Source organism: Capsicum annuum, chromosome 11, assembly GCF_002878395.1.
Source record: "Capsicum annuum cultivar UCD-10X-F1 chromosome 11, UCD10Xv1.1, whole genome shotgun sequence".
NCBI classification, from domain to species: domain Eukaryota; kingdom Viridiplantae; phylum Streptophyta; class Magnoliopsida; order Solanales; family Solanaceae; genus Capsicum; species Capsicum annuum.
In genome coordinates this window covers 231,058,674-231,082,217 of record NC_061121.1, presented here as the reverse complement: position 1 = coordinate 231,082,217, position 23,544 = coordinate 231,058,674, and the positions used below count along the sequence as shown (strand labels likewise).

The window sequence follows — 23,544 nt, the reverse complement described above, 5'->3', positions numbered from 1 at the left end:
TTGATTTAGCTAAAATCTGATATAATTTTATATCGAAATTGTGAAATTATTTATCTTGTATAAAAGGTGGGATTATCTATTAATCATGAAATAATTTTGTTCTGAATTAAATGACCCATGAAAATTGGAAGTCTCAAATTCGAATTTTGAGAATAAAAAAATTCTAATAAAGAATGTTTTCTCCTTTAGTTAAATTTATATAATATGAATCTGAATTAATCAAGATTTCAAAAAACATATATGAGATAAATAAAACAATCAAAAGTAATAATAAATAAAATCCAATAAGATGTCTGGGCGACGCCATCCTTTCAAATTTTTACCAATATATTGTTGTGGTATAGTGATAGGATTGTTCTATCCTTAATCAAAAATTTTGTATTCGAGTCTTGAATTTAAAAAAAATAAAATTTACTGAAGCGTCATCTTAAAATGAACTTTGCAGTATCCGATTCAGAAAATAAGATAGTACTACTAGTATTTATTTTGCGATTCAGAAAATAAGATAGTACTACTAGTATTTATTTTTCAATATATATTTGTGATCTATTCTGACAATAGATAAAGAAATAGTAATGAATAATATTCTCAGAGTTTCATTTATTGTTATTGGAATTTGATGTTCATAGGTCAATTTTATCCTATCTTTGTACGTCAATGTTTTTAATGGAGTGACGTGCAAGTGGGAATACTTTCTTTTTTATTTATATTATTTATATTTTTTTTTTTCAAGATTAAAATGCCTAAGGAAATTTCTTATCAACATGGCCAACTTTTTATAATATTGTAAAAAACAAAATGTTAAATTGTAGTATAAACAAACACCTCATTTGTCACGATCCGAATCGAGATCCTGACCGTGATGGATATCCCGAATCATTAAGGCCCGAGAGACTCCTGAATAGCCCAACCCACTAGTGATACTATCCACTTTGAGCCCAGGCCCTCACAGTTTTAAAACGCGTCACTAAAGTGTGAGATTTGGTTCCTTATATACCCAGCACCTCTCCTGTGTTTTGCCGATGTGGGATTCCTTATCCTAAGTTGGGATGTTACATATATCCCTTATGGACTCAGCGTCCTCGCTGAGGTTTGTTCCATCGAATGGGATTTTCCTAGACTAAGGGCTGACACAAGAGTGAAGCTGATACTATTTTTGTCATGACCCGAACCGGGGCTCTGGCTGCGATGGGCATCTCAAATCATCAAGGCCCGAGAGATCTTTGAACGACCCAACCCACTAGTGATATTGTCCGTCTTGGGCCCAGGTCTACACAACTTTAAAACGCATCATTAGAAAGTAAGACTTATTGATGTGAGATTCGTTATCCAAAGTTGGAGTCAAATTTTAATTATATTTTTTACATGTCTTCTTGATTTCATGTATGATTCTTTTTTCTTTTTTAGGTCGAGCATGTTAATATATATTTTTATAATAAGGACTATGAAAGTCATGCTCAAAAAAACAATTATTGTGATACCAAAATAATTTTACAATTATAATTCAAAATTTTTATTGCCTTCCATGTGCATTTGTATTTAATATTAATAAAGTACATTATCACAAGAAAATTGTCCTTAGTGTAATTTTTTTTTAATCTTAAAACAGACAATTTCTTTGGTTGTTAGAGAAGTAATCGTTAGCCAATTGACTACCACAACATAGTAAAGAATAAAAAATTATTTTAACTATTTAAAAGGACAACCTGTCATTAATAAATTTATAAAATATTAACACGTGAATTTCAATAATGAGTGCAATTCATGTCTTATCAATTATTTTAATTTATTTACATGTCAGTAGTAGAAAGTTAGTAGACAACTAGACGCAGTGGCGGATCCACCTTGTAATCAGGGGTTCATTCGAACTTCTTTTAATGAAAAATATATTATTTTTATACAGTTAAAAATATTTTTATGTATATATAGTAGATATTGAGACCTCTTCGACTAGTCCGTATATTTACTTTTGTACCCCTCAATAAAAATTTTAATTCCACCGCTGAGTAAACGTATTAATATTTTTATGTGAGAGAGACATCGGTGATCTTTCTCATCTTTTTCTCCTTATTAGTAGTATACAAGTATTACTATTTTATACTTGCATATAGGGTTGGGCATAAAATATCAAAATTTAAATTATTAAATCAAATTGAAAAGTTTGATAACTGACATTCGATAATTCGATATTTGATATGATATTTGAGAGTAAAATTTTGACATTTTGATATTTGAGATTGAGTTTGGTACGAGATATTAATACCATTTGATATTCGATATTTACCGAATATCAAATATATATATATATATATGTATATATATATATATAGTTAAACATACATATATGTTTAACTAACCATGTTATGATCGGATAGAATAAATAATACCACAAAGAAAAAGAAAATAAGAAGAAGACACACAGATTTATGTGAAAATTCTTGCGGAAAAAATCACGGGCAGAGGAGGAGGATTTTCACTATGATGGAGAGGAGTACAATTGGGAAACAAAAGTCTCAATGACGTAATTTATGTTACGTCCAAAACCGACCCACTAAATGCATTTATATAATACGTGCGTCCAAAAAAATCCTAATCCAAAAACATATCGTGTTTGAGATCGCCCCTGCACCCTCGATCGGCCCGATCCCTACGCTACTGCCACATACCCCACAAAAAATCACAAATATGGGTCGCATCGCGAACTTTTCAGGGCCGGATCAACAAATTTGGGTCACAAAACTCTAACAAACCCAATAGACAATAGTATTAGTCATTCCAAATAATCTTTTGGACCTTAGTAATATATTCATAAAAAGCACAAAAAAGAATATTAAATAAGGTTTCTATTAAATATACTCTTTGAAGTTTAAATGTAGTTTGCACATCTCCAACTTTAATATGGTATTACCAAATACAGTACAGGGGTGGAGCCAACCCTTTGGCGGGGGTTCATCCGAACCTCCTTCGACGAAAATATATACCATTTATACACTTTTAAAATTACTAGTTTAGGTGTACGTGCCTCGCGTGTGTACCTCACTTTAATAAGTTCAAATATTACAGTAAATAGAATAATTGTTTAAATAATAAAGATGAAAAAATAATTAAATTCAACATATTTTGAATATGTAAAGATGAAGAATTTATTTAATTAAACCTAACTTTTACCAAAAAAATTCTCAAAGTTACTCATCTACCATATATAAATTGCAACAAAACAATACGATGAGACATCAAAACAATACAATTAAAACTACCTTTACACAAAAATTTTCTCAAAGTCGTTCGATACTCATTTACCACCTATAAATTATATAAGACGATAATAGAGATACCAAAATAATACAATTAAACCTAACCTTTACATAAAAAAATTCTCAAAGTAGAGATATCAAAGCAATGCAATTAAATCTAACTAACCGACATTTATCTGCAACCCGTAAACTACAACAAAATAATATCCGTAAACTACAACAAAACAATATAATAAAAGAGATATCAAACAATACAATTAAACTTAAATTTTACAAATAATTTTTTTTTTAAAGTTGATCAATATTCATCTACCACCGGTAAATTAAATTAAAATAATACGATAATAATTTACATGGATTAAACCTAATTAAATGTTGGTTTACTCAGATAGCAATTATACTGTAAATTTATTTAGTTTATAATTAAATGGAGAAAAATAAAGAAAAATTAAGTATGGCTATTAAAAATGAAAGATTGTCTACCAAATCATAGTCTCTTTGACTAGAAAAAATTTTGAATGACATTCTTAAGATCATAATTCATTATCGACACAAAACACAAAAATCATCAAATTCTTTTCCTCTGAGCTTTAGCTAATTTGAAAAATAATGTGATCTCAAAATTAAATTTAAGTTTAATTCTATTATGCGTAATAATTGGCGGTTGTTGAAAATTTAAGTCATTAACTTTGATCATATAAAATTTTAGATTCAGATAAATGAATATACTATAATCAATGATATATATATTACTCATCAGCCATAATGTAAGAGATTAGTAGCAATTTCAATAAATCATCAATTGTTGTCGGAAAAAAAATCACCATAATCTATGAATTTTCGGCAACAAATAATTCTAGATAAATATAAACTACCATAATTTCGAATAGACAAAAGCAAAATTTAACAATTTTATTATTTAAAAAAAAAAAAAAGGTTCATATCAACTGCAATGACGGTAAAGAAGTTGTTTGTAACCATAAGAGTTCTTACTTTTATCATTGTAAATTTTTCGTATGTGTATTTAATTTAAAGGAAAATTTTAATGTTTGTTTTTCACTTGGACTACACCAACCACAATGTTTGAATCAAATTATGAATTTCCTACATGTAGTAATAGATTTTGATAAATTATGGACTTCCTAAATTTATTGTTTATTAAAATAAATGAATATTTTATTTGAAGTTTTTGGGTTATCCTTTTTTAATTAGGAATAGTAAGTTTTTTTTAGATGGTGGAAAAGAAATACTATTTTTGTAAAGAATTTTTTTTTTTTTGTAATATAGTAAATATTTAATATTACTAAAATAATAGGGATAAGTGAAAAGACTATTTTGTATAAAACGGAGATTTTTAATGAAGGGCAAAAAATTCAACTCATATTTCTAAAGGTTTTCACACTTTTAATATATTATAGATTATAAATTATAGATTATAAATTTATATATGTATAGTAGGCCCGTTGAACCCCTTCGATTAAGTTTTGAACCCTTAGTTAAAAGCACAATCTGTCATTAATAAATTTACAAAATATTAACATGTGAATTCCAATAATGTATGCAATTCATATGTCTTTTCATTAATTTTAATCTATTTCGTTCTTAGTAAATTTAAATTTATTTTTTTTCCTCCTTATTATATCATTACTATTTTGTACTTGCATAATATGTTTTAGTATTATTTTGTACGTTTTACTTGGTTTTTATTGTTACATGTTGCAACTTTTAGTTGTGTCCATCTTATCACTTTGATGTCTTTCTTTTTCCTTTTTAGTATGTCTAGGTACATTACCTTATTTGCTTTCTTTCTTGCTAAAAAGAGTTTTAGCTCATAGTTTAATTGGACATGTTGATTATATTTATATGATTTTTCATACAAAATTATAAAAAATATTTGTTATGTTATATTATTCTTTTTTGTAATTTTTTTTTTCTTCTAAATCGAGATCTATCAGAAATAACTTCTTCACCTCATAAAAGATATTGTTTATGTTTTGCCTTTTTCAGATTTCATTTGTGTGATTACGTATTAATATTTCATTTTTTACTTTCATAATATCTTTTACTTCGTTTTTAACTTTACATGTTGCAACTTTAGCTGGGTCTATTTTATCACTTTGATATTGTTGTTTTTTCTTTTTAACATGTCTTGGTATATTAGATTATTTGTTTTGTTTTTCTTGCTATAGAAACTTCTAGCTCATAGTTCAATTGGATATGTAGGTTATATTAATACGTCTTCTTATATGAAATTATAGAAAGAATTTATTATCAATCATATTATCCTTTTCTTGCAATCTTATTTTCGTTTTCGTTTTTTGTATCGAGTGTCAAGAATGAACCTTGGGCCTAACGCAACCTCAAAAGCTAGCTCAAGAGGTGAGGATTATCCAAGCCCATATAAGCTAACCACTAGTCTATTTCCCAACCAATGTGAGACTTTTACCCACTCTAACACCCCCTTCACGCCCAGGCCCAACTGGCACTGGCGTATGGACCGGGAGCCCAAAACGAAAATGGACCTTGCTTTGATACCAAGTTAAATAAAGGAAGAAAAACTGAAACAATACACATGAAATAATTATTCAATCTTCATAGGTCATAACAATGAACCTATACAATATTTATGAAGAGAAAGGAGTCCTAATTATCTCTTAATTACTAGCCTAATGATAGGGGAGATCCCTAATTATAGGATTACAGATTTAAGGAAATCAGATACATGATTTAGGGATAATCAGTAACTGATTTTGTTATACTAAATAAGGTAACATCTAAATAAGGTAACATCAATATCGAGGTTTATCGAAAATAATTTATTTACTCCACACAAATATTGTGTATGTCCTATCCTCTTCAGATCTCATTTATGTGATTACACTAGATCTATTATTGTTATTCTAATTTGTTCTTAATTTGAATAAGAATAAAGATCTTTTATATAATTTCCTCTCTGTATTTTTTTTTTAATTTTTGATTTGGTTTTGTGCCCCTTCCCCCCCCCCCCCTATGAAACCAAAAACCAAGAGAGGATTTGGGAATCTTGTTATTAATTTATTAATAGCAACATAAAGGTGACCAAAATCATTGTCTTTTAATATAATCATTTTAAACCAAATGCCATTGTTTTTATGCTTTTCTCAGAGGCTCAAAGAGATTAAAGATGAAAGAATTGAAAAAACATCTTTTGAAATTATGCTAAAAAAATTAGTACAAGAAGAGCATAAATTCAAAAAAAAATAAAATAATTTAAGTAGATAGGTATTGAAGAAAAAATGTTAAAATTAATTTTCTAATTTATATGTATGAAAAAAATGTCCCATCTTGAGAGTAGTTGCTTGATTTTGATTGCCAACAAATTTGACTAACATTTGTTAAAGTGGTCCAAATAACCTATAATCAAAACATCTTTAATTGATTTATGTGGCCCAAAATGGAAGCCATTGTGATGATTTTGTTGCATTTTTTAAGTTAAAAGGAGAAAAAAGAAGTCTCATAGTCATGATGATACATCAAAAATATTTTTATTATGTGCAATTGAACAATATCAATATTATATTGAGTGTAGTCTCAAAAAGTGAGATTTAAAAAAAATAGAGTGTACGTTAATTTTATCCCTATCTCAAAGGTAGAAATACAGTTTAAAGTGCCCAAAAAAAGTTACAAAGTTTAAATATAACGAAGTGTTCCGAACACTAATAATAACAAAATACTACTACTATGCTTCTTCTATTCTTTTCCTTGGCACAACTGGGCCATCCTGAACTTGAACCAGAGACCGCACCCGTAAAGTAAATCATCACACCTACGATCCAATCAATTGGGAGAGAATCAATATATTCCTTTTCGGGAGCGATTCATCCTTCCCGAATGCAGCATCAACTCTCCGTTGTATTGCGCTCTCCAAGTGTGCTTGTTCCCCCCTTCTTCCTTACCCTGACATGTCTTTGTAAAATAACTCTGATGAGAAGAAAAAAAGTGTTAAGAGACCCTCCTGGCCCAACTCGAGACACACAAAGATCCCTTTTCAAGCCTACTCCCATCATTTTCAGTCTACGGCGAAGGAGACAATAAGGGCGAGGCACCGAACACGTTCTACCCTCAACCTCCATCCGTCATTAGTAATCCCAATTCGCTTTTTCTATTCACTAGTACACTGTGCGCTACAACTAGCAACCCCTTGTATAGGTTGGGAAAAGGCTAGCGCGCTAACGCGCAACAGCTGATGAAAAATCAACAACTTCTTAGGAATCAGTTCCGTCCAAGGTCCCTCTTCTTGCCGTGGTTGAACGCACTTACAAACAATAATCGAGATAAAAAAAAATTATATTGTGATTAATCGCTTCAAATGAAGCCATGTTATTCTTATTCTAGGTTGTAGTTAAGAGTGTTTGATGCAGTGTGTTGGAGATGTAAATAGGGAAGGGGTTCAATTGAATCACATTATTAAAAAAGAAAAAAACTATATTGTATAAATATAATTATTTTTAAAATTATATATGAAATTGAAGCCATTATGATGATTTTGGTGAAATTTCGAGCTAAATGGAGAAAAAGAATGTCCCATGATTATAATCATTCACATTTACAAAAATATTTATCATGTGCAATTTAAATAATTTTCACTTATGATTCACTAGTGGAGCATTTAGTTGGTGGACAAATTTAAAATATAATAATCCTAACATAATTTGTAAATGTAGAGGTGTCAAATAAACAAATTTAATTAAATTTTGATAAATTGAAACGAGTTGAATCGATAAAAATTGGGAACTGATTAAATAACAAATTATACACAAATGGTGAACTCAAATCGAGCAAATAAATGTTAAATTTTATGAGTCAAAATTGATACTTCTAGAGTGTCAAATATGTGGTTGTGGTTAAAATTGAGTGTGAATAAACTACGCTACAAGAGGTCAAAAAGTCACAGCTCATCATATTACTAGATATTGTCCGCTTTAGTCTAAGGCAGCACGATTTTTAAAAAGCGTCATTACGGTTTAAGACTCGTTTCCTTAGACACCAATCATTTCTCCTGTATTGTGTCGATGTGGGATTCAGTAAGGGTTTTACATACCTCCTCCTGAGACTTAGCATCAACGTTGAGGTTTGCTCCTTCATCGTTAAGGTTGTATAAAGAGTGACTCTGATACCATATTTGTCACAGGGCAGTCTTCTAGGTAGTGATATTGTCTGCTTTGGATCTAGGAATGCATGAGTTTGAAACATGCCATTAGAGACTAAAGATTACTTCCGTCTTCCTTATATACCCAATGTCTCTCCCATATTTTGTCGATATGGAATTCGCCAATGGCAAACGACATGTCAAAATTACAATAGTACAATCAATCTTCTCATTGACACAAATTTGGGCTTCTGTCCATTACCACATTGGATCAGTTTATCATTTTGTTGCTTTACAATTTGAAAGCCCTATTACTTAAATGGGCCATAGCTTAACGGGCCTTAAGGTAATCCCTTGGTCCATAACATAGGTTCTTAAGCCCAATAAATGTAACCCTACTTATAATATTATACATTAGTATACACTTTAATACAAGGTAGATATATTTTAAGTGTTGTTATTATACACTTTTATACTAGATAAATATATCGTTTATATATAGATGTATAATATTGTATCGTTTATACTAAACAATATTTTTAGTTATACGAATATAATCTAAAAGACATGATTATAATGTAGATATAAAGTGTTGTGTTGAATCATATATTTATTCAAAAATTTCTTAGAACTAATGACTTAATAATTTGGGTCACCATATGTCAAAATTCTGTTGGGAGCGCCACCTCCAAAATGAGTCCTGCAATATGTGATCAGAAACTAATCAGGGCCCTAATGTGGAAATCTAATGGGTCACCATATATCCAAATTCTTTTGGGAGCGACACATCCAGAATGAGCCCTGAAATATGTGATCCGAAACTAATCAGGGCCCTAATCTGGAAATCTAATGGGTCACCATATATCCAAATTCTTTTGGGAGCGACACATCCAGAATGAGTCCTGAAATATGTGATCCGAAACTAATTAGGGCTCTAATGTGGACATCCAATGGGTCAACATATATCCAAATTCTTTTGGGAGCAATACCTCCAGAATGAGTCATCTAATATGCGATCCGAAACTAATGAAGGCTCCAATGTGGACATCCAACGAGTCACCATATATCCAAATTCTTTTGGAAGCGACACCTCCAGAATGGATCCTACAGTGTGTGATCCGAAACTAATCAGGGCTCCAATGTGAACATCCATTGGGTCACCATATATCCAAATTCTATTCGGAGCGCCATCTCCAAATGCATCATGCAGTGTGTGATCCGAAACTAATCAGGGCTCTAATGTGGACATCCAATGGGTCACCATATATTCAAATACTATTGGGAGCGACACCTCCATAATGGGTCTTGTAGTGTGTGATCCGAAACTACTCGGAGCTCCAATGCGGACATCTAATGAGCCACCATATATTCAAATTTTGTTGAGAGCGCCATTTCTAAAATGAGTCCTGCATTGCATAATCTAAAAGGGCTCACATCCAATGAAAAAAAGAAGAGAGGTCTAATTAGGTCACAACTTCCATCTTCCAACTAGTCAAAAGTTTTCCAACTTTTTTCTGTTCTCATTTTCTTGTTTTAGAGGGTTTTGTCATCATTTCAGCACCTTCCAAAATTCAATGCAACAAGAAAAGATAAAGCCCCATACCTGCTGATGAAATATAAAAATATTTTGTTACTTTAATTAATGTTATTCGCTATCACTTATTAAACTCAAAACACTTATTATATCATCTCAAAAGCTATAATTGATAACATACACCATAATTTTATAATTTATTAATTCAATACATTCTTAAGCACATATAATATTCAACCGTAACTTTAGCCCATACTATATTCATGACTAATCATCATGTTATAGACAAAGATGTTGACATAACTCAACATTGCCTATATGCTTCTAATTAATTTGTGTTGAAAAAATTACTCAAAAATGTCCTCGTTAATTATTAGAAAAAAGAAAAAACTAACAACTTTTTTTTTTTCAATTCATACCATTAATTTAATTTTATAAGTGATATCTTTTTAAAATATTTCATCAGGCAATCATCTTGAGCTCACTAAACACTTTTTTTTTCTTTTCTTTTCTAGTTGTACATCCTATTTTTATGAAGAAAAAAGAGATTATCATCGATAAATCTATAACGTAAAAGATATATTATTCGAGCAAAAGCTAATAAATTCGATCGAATTTATATCTGAACTTCTACCTTCTCCCCTCCTACGTGGCAAAAGATGCCTTAAAGGAGATGATGAGTCAAGAAGGCTCCATAAAAAGAATTATTAGAAAAGAGCACGTAACTACCATGCATGAATTATGTAAGTATATTTTTGTTTTTTAGTATCAAAATTATATAGTAAAAGAATATATTCTAGCTAGATTTCTATTTATCGAAAAGCCAACTTATTATTTTCTTTTTCTTTTTTCTACTATCATATTTCTAACCTAAAATATTCACCATACATTACGTTTATAGGTAAAAATATCGGCGACTGTGTATTGAATTCTTAAAATATAATGAATTTTAAAGAATTTAACACGAATACAATAGTTATTCTAAAAGATCCCATCAACATAACTTTATATCGAGAGACGGATCTAGAATTTTGAGATTGCAGATGTCATGTTACTTTTAACGTTAAAATTACTACTAAAAAAGTATAATTTTTATGGACGTCCCAGTAAAATTTGGCTTGTTAGTAAGAGATTTTTGAAGGAAAATTTAATTGAAACATTATCGAAACGAATTCAGTTAATTTTTTGCTTTTACATTTTGTTATTTACACTGCCCTAAATAAGACAAATATTTTATCAATTTTATAGACTTTGGGTTTCGATTGATTATTTATCTTTTCAATTTGTATAGACAAATAGATTAAATAATAAAAATGTGATTATTATTATAATTACTATCGAAAACAACCTTTCTACTTTTCCAGAGGTAGTGTATGGACTACATACATTTTACCCTTTCCACACCCCACTATGTGGAAATATACTGGATTTGTTGTCGTCGTTGTTGTTATTACTATAAATTGTGAAAGTGAAAAATAGTTGCCAATATTATTCAATAGATATTTACATTCTATTGTTAAGAAATTATAACATCAAACCAAACATCATTAATATGATTTACGAGGAGAGGTTAATTATAAATTTGATGAATCTTCAATTATATTCTACACCTAAGTTAAAAATTCTTAAACAAAAATTACCCAAAAAAAAGGAGTAAAACAAAGATTAAGTCTAAGAGGAAAAAAACTTATTGAAAATAGAATGCAAACAACAAAGATTAAGTCTAAGAGGAAAAAAACTTATTGAAAATAGAATGCCTCAACTGCTGCACCGGGTGGCAGTTAAATAATATACAGATTTTATTCAATATATATATATATACATACACAGTTTTTCGATCGAAGTTTGCGGGTGCCATGACACCCGTGAACCCCCTGTAGATCCGTCCCTGTTTATATCACATTCACCAATATTATAACAACATAATTAGTAAAATCTCATGTGTGACTTTAAATATTAAAGCATACACAAATTTTATTATTACTACAGAAAAGACTCAAAAATACCCCTGAATTATCTGAAATAACTCAAAAATGTCCCTCGTTAGATTTTTGGCTCAAAAATACCCCTCCACTAAATATTTGGCTCAAAAATACCCCTTCCTCTAACAGAATTCGAAAAGGATCAAAAATACCCCTGAACTATCTGAAATGGCTAAAAAATATCCCTCTGTTAAATATTTGGCTCAAAAATACCCCTCCCTTTAACGAAATTACTCCAAGCATGCCACATAGATAAAAAAAAAACTACGTGATTATGCCACATTACCATCCACATGTAAAAAGTTAATATTTTTTAATTATATGACATTTCTTTCTTCTTTATTTTTATTTTTATTTTTAGTTTTATTTTTTTCAAAGCAGTGAAACGAAAAAACCAAAAAAACAATCTTTTGCTAATTACTTCATTAGCGTTTTAAAAGTTCTGGATTTCACCTTTTCATTACTGTTTTAAAAGTTCTAAATTTCATCTTTTTATTGTCGTTTGGGATGAGGGACAACTTGATCTTGATCTGATGTTAACTCGGAGGATGAGCTAGAATTTTAACTTTTAAGCTAGCAAATGTTGATGTACTAATAATTGAGTTGAATTTACTACATGCAAATTCTTTTTTCAAAATAAATGAATTCCTTTTAACACTTGTTTAATCATTCGAAATGAATTCATTTTTCTAAATTAAGTTTTGATGAATAATCTTATTATTTTTAGAACAAATTTGAAAAGAAGTAAAATGATACTTAATATTCATAAATTATTCTTTAATTGTGTCGTTCATTAACTTTTTGAAGATGTATGTCACATTCAAAGATTCATTAATTTTAGATTAGAGGAGGTATTTATTAAATCATTTTAACATAAACATTTTGAGTAAAAGCTAGCAAGGCCAAACACATCTTTTGAGTAACTAATTTGAAGTTTAGTTTGAAATTTATTACTTTTACGAGTAAATCCTAATTTTAACTTTTATACTGGCCTAATAATTAATGGATTTATCAATTTAATAATACTTTTTTGTTGGGTTTCACACTTTTAAACCTATTAACAGAAAAAAACTTATTTTTTAGATGATCAAAGGAATTTGATAATAGCGATGTTACATTTAATAAAAAAATTTCAAAAGAAAATATTATGTAACCACCGTTTGTCTACTTTGATTAAAAATTAAAAAGCCGTGTAAGTTTTGTTCATTTCACTGACATTTTTAAATAAAAATAAAATAAAGAAGAAAGGAATATCATATAATTAAAAAATACTGACATATTATATGTGGATGATAATGTGGCATAGTCACATAGTTTTTTTTTATTTAGGTGGCATGCTTGGTGAAATTTCGTTAAGCGGGGGGGGGGGGGGGGATTTTTTTTCCAAATGTTTAATATTTGGATATTTTTGAGCCATTTCAGATAGTTCAGGGGTATTTTTTTATCCTTTTCCAAATTTCGTTAGAGGAAGGAGTATTTTTGAGCCAAATATTTAATGGAGAGGTATTTTTGAGCCAAAAATCTAACGAGGAACATTTTTGAGCTATTTCAGATAGTTCATGGGTATTTTTAAGACTTTTTCGTTATTACTATTTCATGAAAATAGAGAGATTATTTCTAAAAAATAATAAATTTAATTAATAATATTTTTTAATATTTATTTAATATTTAAAATTTACTAATCTCTAATTCACATCGCATAAATTAATCTGATAAAGGAAAAAAGCATTCAAGCAAGAATATTTTTATTTCAAGAGTTAAGAGTTCAAAACTTGTGCATAAAATTATGAGAGAGTTTCATCAATCTCATCATAGTATATATATTTTGATAATAAGTACTAGTATAAGTTAATATAAATTTATAATTAAATATTTTTCAACAAAATATCTTATATCTCTATCGAAAAGCCAAAACATGGACCCAACTCCTTGTTTTTTCTTTGTCAACATTATCATATTCCTACCCCACAATATTCATCTATACTATACACATCATAATCATCCAACTAGGGGCTGCAGATTGATTTTTTGTTTTTATTCGATATCTATTTTAAAGTTTAATTAATTTAAAATATTAATTTTAGAAGTATAATATTTATTTTATTAAAATTAATTTTATATTTTAAATTTTAAATTTAAGATATTTAACTAAGAAGTAAGAGAAATATTTAAGATTCTATTGTAACTTTTTATGATTAAATTATTATTGTTATTATTATTATTGTTATTAAATCATTATATATTTAAAATTTTTATATGTTTTATGATAAAGTTGTATATAATAGAGTTTTATAGTTTGATTTTTTTCAGATTTATAGAGTGACAGTTTGTTCGTTCATATTTTATGGAGTGAAGTGTTAGTCAATTCTCACATTCAATTCAAAAGTTGAATGTGGCAAAAATAAGAATATTGTGTTGAATGTGTAAATTTACTAGGGAAGATAAGGTTAGGAATAAGATTATTTGGAAGAAGGTGTAAAATAAGAAAAATAAAGTTGAGATGGTTTAAGCATGTGATGAAAAGGGACACTGATGCCTTAGTTCGTAGGTGTGAGAGGTTGACTTTGGTTGATTTTAGGTGGGATAAAGGTAGGCCGAAAAAATAATTTTGAAGGGAGGTGATGAGACATAACATGAAACAGTTACAACTTACTGAGGATATGACTCTAAATAAGAAGATATAGAGAACGCAAATTCGGTTAGAGGGCTAATACATGTGGATGAGTCGTAGCCATTAGATAAAAATGCTTTGGTATAACCTTGCTAGTAGTCGTAAGGATTTAAACATAGGTTAGAGTTTCTAGTTAGGAATTTGGGTGAGGTGTGTGCTTTCAATTTGATAGTGTAGTATTATTTTATGGGTGTCGTATTTCTATTATTTCATCTTATTTTATATTTTATTATAACTTCGTTTACTTTTTTTATTCTGAGCTGAGTCGAAAATAATCTCTTTACTACTTCAAAAATAATGATATAGACCTCATATATAGAAATACATTGAATATACTATTATTGTTGATTTTTTCTTTCAAATCCTACATACAATAATAACTTTAATATATCAGATTATTCTATTATTAATTTCAATAAAGTTAAATTTGTGTGAAATAAAATTTATAGAAAAACCCAACGTATTTTATAATTGAATTTTTTTTTTTATCAAACTTCAATATAATTAATGCAAAATATCTATTAGAAAACCAACAAAATTATGTTGAACCCCAAAAATTGAATTTGTAGACCCCATATATAAATTAATCCAAAAAATCTTAAATCATCACCAACCATCCTTATATTATTTTCATATTCTTTCACTCTTCCTAGCTTCCTTCCAAAAACTTCATTTCCACCATCTTCCACTACACTATACACAATCAAAAAGTATACTTATATATTTATTTAATGTTTCTTTTTCTTACTCACAAAAAAAAAAAAATGAGAATAAAATTTGAAATATAATACTCACAAAAATATCTGAACTTTGATTGAATTTTCAGTTGAGCATACTAAACTTTACGGGGGTCCTATTACCCCTAAACTTTTTAAAGTGAATTTAATTCCCCCCGAAACTCTATACCCGGATTCGACGCTAGCGCGTGTAATACACGCGCCAAATCTCATTTTTACACATATATTGGCGCGTATAATACGCGCGCCACCTCATATTTACACGTGTCCAAGTGGGCAGATATATGACATTAAAATACGAAAAAAAAAGTCTAGAGGGTAATAGGACCCTCGCAAAGTTTAACATGCTCAACTGAAAATCTGATCAAAATTCAGGTATTTTCGTGGGTATTATATCATAAAATTTTGTAGAACATTAGTACAATAGTCAAACTAAGAAATTTTACATTCATCAATGAGTTAATGATTCTGCTTCTACAGCAATTGGAAGACCCTTTAATACTTTAAAAAATTTATAGTAATTTATAAATTTGGTGGAATGAAATGCGATAAATAAAAGTAAATAAAAAATTATTTTGAAATTAATTTTTTTTTATTTCATGTATATAACAACAACAACAATCAGAAGAAGGTAGAATCTATGCAAGTTGTGCCAGGATATTTTAAAAATTGAAAGATTGTTCCATTAAAATCTCAGCTTTAACTTGTATTAGACTCCATCCAAATACCAACAATAATATTGATAATATTGATATATCAAACGTAATTTCACAAAATAAGATTTGAAGAATTTAAGATAGAAGGTACGCAGGTTGTATTGATTATTATCTTAAAAATAAAAAAATTATTTTCAATAAACAGTTTAATTTGTAGGCCTCATACAAACAACAATAACATCAAGAAACATAACATATATCTTATAAAGACAGATTATTTTTAATAGATTATAAATTTAATTTATAAATCCCATACAAATAAGAACAACAATAATAATAACAACACAATATCTATCTAATATAATCTCATAAAGTGAGACTTGAAAAAGATAAAGTGATGCAAGTCGTATCATTATCTTAGCTTAAATATAAAAAGATTATTTTTAGTAGACCCTCGATTCAACTTGTAGACTTTATACAAACAACAATAAAAATAATAACACAATATATATTTAGTGTAATATCATAAAATAAAATCTGAAGAGAGTAAAGCGACACAAGTCGTACCATTATCTTAAAAATTTAAAAAAATTATTTTTGACAAACGCTCGACTCAACTTGTAGATCCCATATAAAAACCTTAATCCAAAAAATTCCTAAAATCATCATCACCATACATCCTTATCTTCTTCACCCTCTCTTCCTCCCAAAAACTTCATTTCTATTTCCACCATCTTCCACTACATCACAAACACACACTCAAAAAAAATAAAACTATTTAATTTATTCACCAGCCAAAATTTTTTTTTTTTTTTTTTTAAAAATGAGAATAAAATTGTCTAGAACATTATTACAATATTCAAACACAGAATATTTACATTCATCATCTGACTCAATTACAACATTCCAAGCTAATAACAATGATTCAGTAACTACAGCTATTGGTAGACCCTTTAAGCTGTCAGCACCATTTGATTCATCAATGGCTTTAACTGTACTTGTTCTACTCACTGCTCTTTTCTTCATGGGATTTTTCTCCATTTATATACGTCACTTCACTAATGAACCAACTGCTGTTGTTGCTGGTGATGATGATGATGATCGTCGTCGAAGAAATTTACCTGCTTCTTCTACTACTATATACAGGTGATTTCTTAGGGTTTGTCCTGAATGACTTTTTTTTTTTATTTGTGTTTTGAAGTATATATATATATATATATATATATATATATATATATTTTATTTTATTTTGAAAAAAATAAATTAATATGGGTGGTTATTGTGATTTTTACTATTACTTATTCTTCTACCTTACACATAGGTTGGTTAAAATTTGTCCTGAATTTTCGATTTTATATTGCTTTATGTTTTACATTCGAAAATGAATATGTTTTTTTTGGTAGAAAGAATTGACTTATGGATTGAACAATCGAGAGCAATTTATTTATGATGTTTAATGATAAATTTTTTTTTGAAGTATTTTGATTTTTTTGAATTTCTTACCGAAATTATGAGTTTTCTACTTAAAACTATTTTCAACTATTAAAAGAAATATATATCAATTATCAATTGTTCATTTTTTCCCATTTGAACGACTGTTTATTAGAATATATTTTAACTATTAATTATTTATTTTTTCTATCTGGAGTACAGTGCTATATATTTTAGATAAGGAAAATAAGTAATTGATAGTTGAGATTTACTTGGATAAACAATGATGATAGTTAATGTAGAAAATTTACAAACATGATTAGTGTGAGAATAAAAAAAATTGAAATACTATTTTAGGTATATCTTTTACCTTCAATGGTCCTAAAATGAAATATGAGCTCAATCCATAATATTTAGTAGAAAGAAAGATAAATTATTTCAGGCTCATCATCAAATAATTACTTGTTCACAAATTATGCTAGGAAAATAGTTTTTATTTTTCACTTCATAAAATACACAATTGCATTCCTAATTATCAAACTTATTTATTTGCCCTCATAATTTACTTTGTTGTATACAGTAATTTATTATTATCATCATGATTTGCAATTATATATTACAATTTTTATATAACATTATGTTATTTTGATTCTAATATAGGTCTTGTCGGAAAGGGATGGACTCATCAACGATTGAATCACTACCGTTGATTTCTTACGGTGGAGCCGCGAAGCACCTGATGGAAGACTGTTCGATTTGTTTGACCGAGTTTGAGGTGAGTGAACTCGTTCGACTCATCCCGTACTGTCGTCACATATTCCATAAGCATTGTCTGGACACGTGGCTATCATCGCACGTTACTTGTCCGCTCTGTCGGTCCACGCAATTTTTCAAGAAAGCAGACGAGCTTTGCTTGGTTGTAGATGATGTAGAAAATGGGAATGGTGCGAGTGAGGGATCAACGGTTCAAGAGTGTGACACGTGTAGAGATATTAGGAGATCATGTAGCTTTTCGAATTTGGGAAATAGGGTGGCATTGCATAGAAGTGCAAGTTTTTGAGAAGAAAAAAAATGTAAAGATTTTGGAAAGTATTATTTTTGTACAACACCCAAATTGACAATTTGCCGCGAAGTATATTATTGCTTTCATTTCATATTAATTGTTAGTTTAATTTTTTTCTACACGTCTTTTAAGAATTATAAATAGGATGGATAGTCATCTATTCTGTCGGTTTATATAATTTTTTAAGTAAGGCAGATGAGGTTTGTTTGGATGTAGTTGATGTAGAAACTGAAATAGTGTGTGAGATCGATGGTTCAAGAGTGTGACACGTGTAGAAATGTTTGAAGATACGTAGCTCTTTCAATGTCTTTTAAGAATTATAAATAAGATATTTATTCTGTTGGTTTACGCTATTTTTTAAGAAGGTAGATGAGGTTTGTTTGGATGTAGTGGATGTAGAAAATGAGAATGGTGTGAGCGAGGAATCAACGGTTCAAGAGTGTGACACGTCTCGTAATGTTAGAAGTTCATGTAGCTCTTCCAACTATTCAATCACTATCGTTGATTTCTTACGGTGGAGCCGCGAAGCACCTGATCGAAGATTGCCCGATTTGTTTGATCGAGTTCGAGGAGAGAATTCGTTCGACTCATTCCATACTGTCGTCACGTGTTCCATAAACAATATCTTGACACGTGGCTAGCATCGCATGTGACTTGTTCGATTTGTCGGTCCACACAATTTTTCAAGAAAGCAGATGAGGTTTGTTTGGATGTAGTTGATGTAGAAATTGGGAATGGTGCGAGTGAGGGATCAACGGTTTTGAAGTGTGATACGTGTAGGAATGTTAGGAGATCATGTACCTTTTTTCGAATTTGGGGAGTAGAGTGGCATTGCATAGAAGTGCAAGTTTCTAAAAAAAAAAATGAAAAAGGTAGAACTTGTAAAGATTTTTGTAAGTACACCTTTTGTAAAGCAATCAAGTTGATAAATTATTATGATGTAATAATAACTTTATTTTGAAGTGTAACGTGAAAAATCGTGTATATTGAAATATATAACTTCATAAATATTTTTTTTTTCAGTTACAATTTTGTAAATCTAAAATTGATATGAAGAACATTCTTAGAGTTGGAATCTATTCATTAATGTATCACATGGACCAAATTAGGAATATTTTCGTCTTTTTTTTTTTTTCTTTTTTAATGACGAAGAGCTTTTAACTTTTTCTTTTCTTTTTCATGATTAGTATGCAAGTGAGATCAATATAAATTTGGTGGAATTGTTGAAACTTCTTCACTTTTTGTTAGGGGATTTGGATTTGATTTTGTAAGAACAATTTTTTTTTTTGTTAGAAGTATCATCTCAAAAAATAATCCTTGTAATCCATAAATTTGAATTTAGTCGAATCTCAATACGCACATATGACACCTGATGAAAACACAAAGAAAGAAAAAGTATCATATAAGTGTGGCATCAAAATTGAAACCTCAAAGTAATTTTTACTAACACCTTTTGTTTGCTTATTTACATTAAAAGCTTACTAACAATTTGATTAGGAGTTAGGAATCGGAAAAAGACGATTTCTTGAAGCAATTGAAAGTTAGCTCCACCCCTTTTGTTTCTAAAAAATTAGAGTGCCTGATTTATAGTATTTCAGGAGACATTGGTTACATGTAAAATTAGGGAGATTTTTCTTAGCGAGGGGCACTTTGCAATGAAATGAGAAAGAGACGCGAAGTTTAAAACAGGAATCTACCAGAAGATTATTTGAATTCAACGGGGCACGAATATCAAGACATAAATTGGTAATTGTCCAGTCAAATAATTATGTTATGGACATGAAACCTCTCTGTTCCAACTTACCACTAATCCGTACTGTGTTTACAAAAGTACAATCGACAACATACCCTGTGAAATCCTATAAGTGGCGTGAGAGGCCCTCGGCTCAAGTAAAAGGTGTTATTGAGGCAATACCTTTTATATCAGAATGTCATAGTAACTTATAGTGGGAGATGATGCTATAGACATAACAAGCTGGTAATAGAGCGATGGCTACTCCAAATTGGCATATAAACTTGCGGAAGATTGGCTGTCACCGTCTCTCTGAAATCCTACGATCTTGATAGGGGGACAAATTGCATTGCTAATTTTGCTGATGGCGCCATAATATTGTCAATTGTTCATGAAGCTGTCTTATTAATGTGCAATGATCATACATACCCAGTCATGCTGCAGAATATGCTAGTATCCAGCAATTTTTTGGGCACCTACTGCAGTGGCAAGCTTAATCTTGGTCAAGTTTTAAATCACCTGCACATAAAACAAACAATTCCAAACTCATGACGTGAAATGGATGCACTTTGACTTAAAGTAGGCCACATAGGTCGGTAGTAATCTACCAACAAAGGCGAATCTAAAGTACAGCATATGAGTTCAGTAGAACTAAATAACTTTGCTCACATCTTGTATATTTTTGGAGAAATCTACTTCATAAATATTTGACTGTGAATTCAGTTATTATTGTAATAAATTAACTTGAGGTCACTATAGGAACCTATAAATTTCAAATCATACATGTGTCTCTGGCTACCAGTCATGTTTAACTAGGTTAGCTATAACCGGTGATAGACATAAGTCTTTTGACATGTAACGTTATGCTCAATGGCAAGCCTACTTATCACAGTTTCACCACATATTCCTAATTCTATTTAGGATATCTGAGCCAATTAGTTCATCCGACTTCAAGAAATCATGTTTCATGTGAACTGCAAGGGGGTGAGTCAGTAGACCTAATTACTAGTGAGGACTATGGAGGCGCTATACCTGATTCGGAATCAGCAGTTGCTTACAGTATTTTCCTTGTTCTCAGATACCAGTACATGAGATAAAAGGCCAGAACAGCCCCGACGATTATTCCTGCTGTTGTAAGCCAGAACGCAAACTGCATTTAATTAGACAAATATATGATGAGAAGATAGAAGTTCGGAAATATTTCCCACAATGGGCAGATAGGTAACGAGCTCTCAATATCTAAGAAACATACCATATGCTCCTCTAGATAGGATCTTAAGTTCATCCCAAATATACCTGTACAAAAGCCAAAATGGGTGTGTCATAAAATGTCTCAACAGTATACATGCGTATCAATTTGCTATATATGAAAATCATCTCTCAATATAGATGAACTATTTGCAGCACTAGAATAGAAAATGAAAACCATCTTTTATATTCTATTATCCTATTGCTATTCATTCTCTACTCCAGGGATTTCTCCTAAATAACAACAACAACAAACCCAATGTATTCCCACAAAGTGGGGACTGGGGAGGGTAAAGTGTACGCAGTCCATACCACTACCTCCAAAGAAGTAGAGAGGTTGTTTCCGATAGACCCCTAGCTCATTTCTCCTAAATAAGGTTCTAGATTTTTAAGACAAGTGGTGAAAAGATGACACTACAATAAAATGAATGTGTGGTCATACAAGATTATATAAGATTAAACATGACCATATCCGCCAGAAGGTGCAAGTAGCATGCATTCAGGATAAAATGAGAGAAGGCCGCTCGCAACGGTTTTGTGAAACTAAGTGCAAACCACTCGTTATGAGCAACATTTTCGTTCAAATCATGGGTAGCTATAACTTAAGGAAAGTAGGAATAACAGTTAGAAGCGGAATAGAAAAGCTTGAAAGGGATAAGTGATGAAACCTGATGATTCAGATAGCAATAACTGATAACTTCATAGGCTTAGTAATATTTTTTCTTTGAAGCCACAAAAAAAACTTCAGGTCAAACCTATATGACGATATGTGAGACCTGGACAACAAGGTTGAAAACCTAGAAACTTCATTTGATACAGAAATAGCTGATTTATGAACGCTCAACTGTTTTAGTGCATGACAAAGTGCAACTATATCTGGGACAAAAACTTGTGAATTTAAGGTACACTTCCAGATTTCAGAAAAAAGCATCTGAAAACAATACCATTAAATTGTGTAAATACGTTTATTGCGCATAAAAGCAAGATACCAAGGCACCTGTATGGTCTAATAAACCCCCTCCACCTCCTCGCACACCAAGAAAAACAAGAACACTGAAACTAAGAAGTGTTAGAGAGCCACATATCTACAGAACCTATCTGTTGAAAAAAGGGAACTCTAAGCGAACTCAATACTGGGACTAAATCCATTGCATCTAAAACAAGATGAATCAGTAATCATAGGTGAGTAAGTGGGTAGAAGTAATTCTCGTAAAAGTAACACACTGTGCCACTTAAGCCCTGTGAATTCTACTAGCACTATGAATACCTAAGTTGGAAATATGCGTGCATCACCAATAATGTCTTAGCAGACAAAACTGAGGGGCAACAACTGATTCTCATGAAAAAATATCAAAGAAGAAAATACTGGACATGTTTAACCTGTTTTTCTGTTTAGTTGGATAGATACCTGCTACCAGAGCACCAATGGCAACACAAAATGTCCCAACCTGCAGAACCAGTTCGAATCTGCTCACCTCAAGCCTCCGAGAACTGAAAAGGATAAACAGAATTTTTATATTAAAAATAAGTGTGCTCACTAATAATGTTTTCACATCTATGCGTCACTACACCACAAAGAAGCCAAAACACCGGATGAAATCAAAAGCAGATTCACCAATCATGTTCAGTTTACCAACATTAGTATAAAGAGCTAGAGGAAAAGTAATAAGACATGTACAAACCTCAAGTTTACAGCAATTGAGTCTTCCATTTCTTTTGCAGAATCAAGGAGCCTTTCTGCTTGACCATGGCAAGATTCACATCTGCATTGGGATGAACAAATGGAAACCTGTTTCAGTAACTTACAGGCTAATATTTTGTACAGACAAATCAGGAAAGGATGGTTCGAGATTCATTTTGTATGATCATAAAAAATTGCTTTATAATGGACCGAAAATTTGATTATTACTTTTAAATTTTTGATTGGTGGACAACTCTGCTCTGTCATAGAATTTGCAACAACAACAACATACCTAGTGTATTCCCACAGAGTGGGGTCTGGGGAGGATAGAGTGTACGCAAACCATACCACTACCTCATATGAATTTGCAGTGAATACAAAACTCAAAATATAGGAAGTGTGAATGATATGTATAAGAAAAAAAAAA

At 30.3% G+C, this 23,544-nt stretch overlaps 2 protein-coding genes across 2 annotated transcripts in view; one reads left to right on the top strand and one right to left on the bottom strand.

Annotated features, from left to right (window-relative positions):
• The first annotated feature begins 16,624 nt into the window (after positions 1 to 16,624).
• On the top strand, positions 16,625 to 18,547 carry LOC107847545 (RING-H2 finger protein ATL57). The gene is made up of 2 exons (XM_016691859.2): positions 16,625 to 17,108; positions 18,054 to 18,547. Exons 1-2 carry the CDS (start codon positions 16,786 to 16,788, stop codon positions 18,451 to 18,453), a joined length of 723 nt encoding a protein of 240 aa, XP_016547345.2. The 5' UTR covers positions 16,625 to 16,785; the 3' UTR covers positions 18,454 to 18,547.
• A 1,588-nt stretch (positions 18,548 to 20,135) lies between these two features.
• LOC107847546 (magnesium transporter MRS2-11, chloroplastic) overlaps positions 20,136 to 23,544 on the bottom strand; it is a gene marked incomplete in the record, with an annotated part of 7,391 nt that continues 3,982 nt past the window's right edge. Inside the window, 4 exon segments of the mRNA XM_047399902.1 lie at positions 20,136 to 20,707; positions 21,221 to 21,338; positions 21,441 to 21,484; positions 22,845 to 22,927. Coding sequence (XP_047255858.1) covers positions 21,243 to 21,338; positions 21,441 to 21,484; positions 22,845 to 22,927 — 223 coding nt within the window.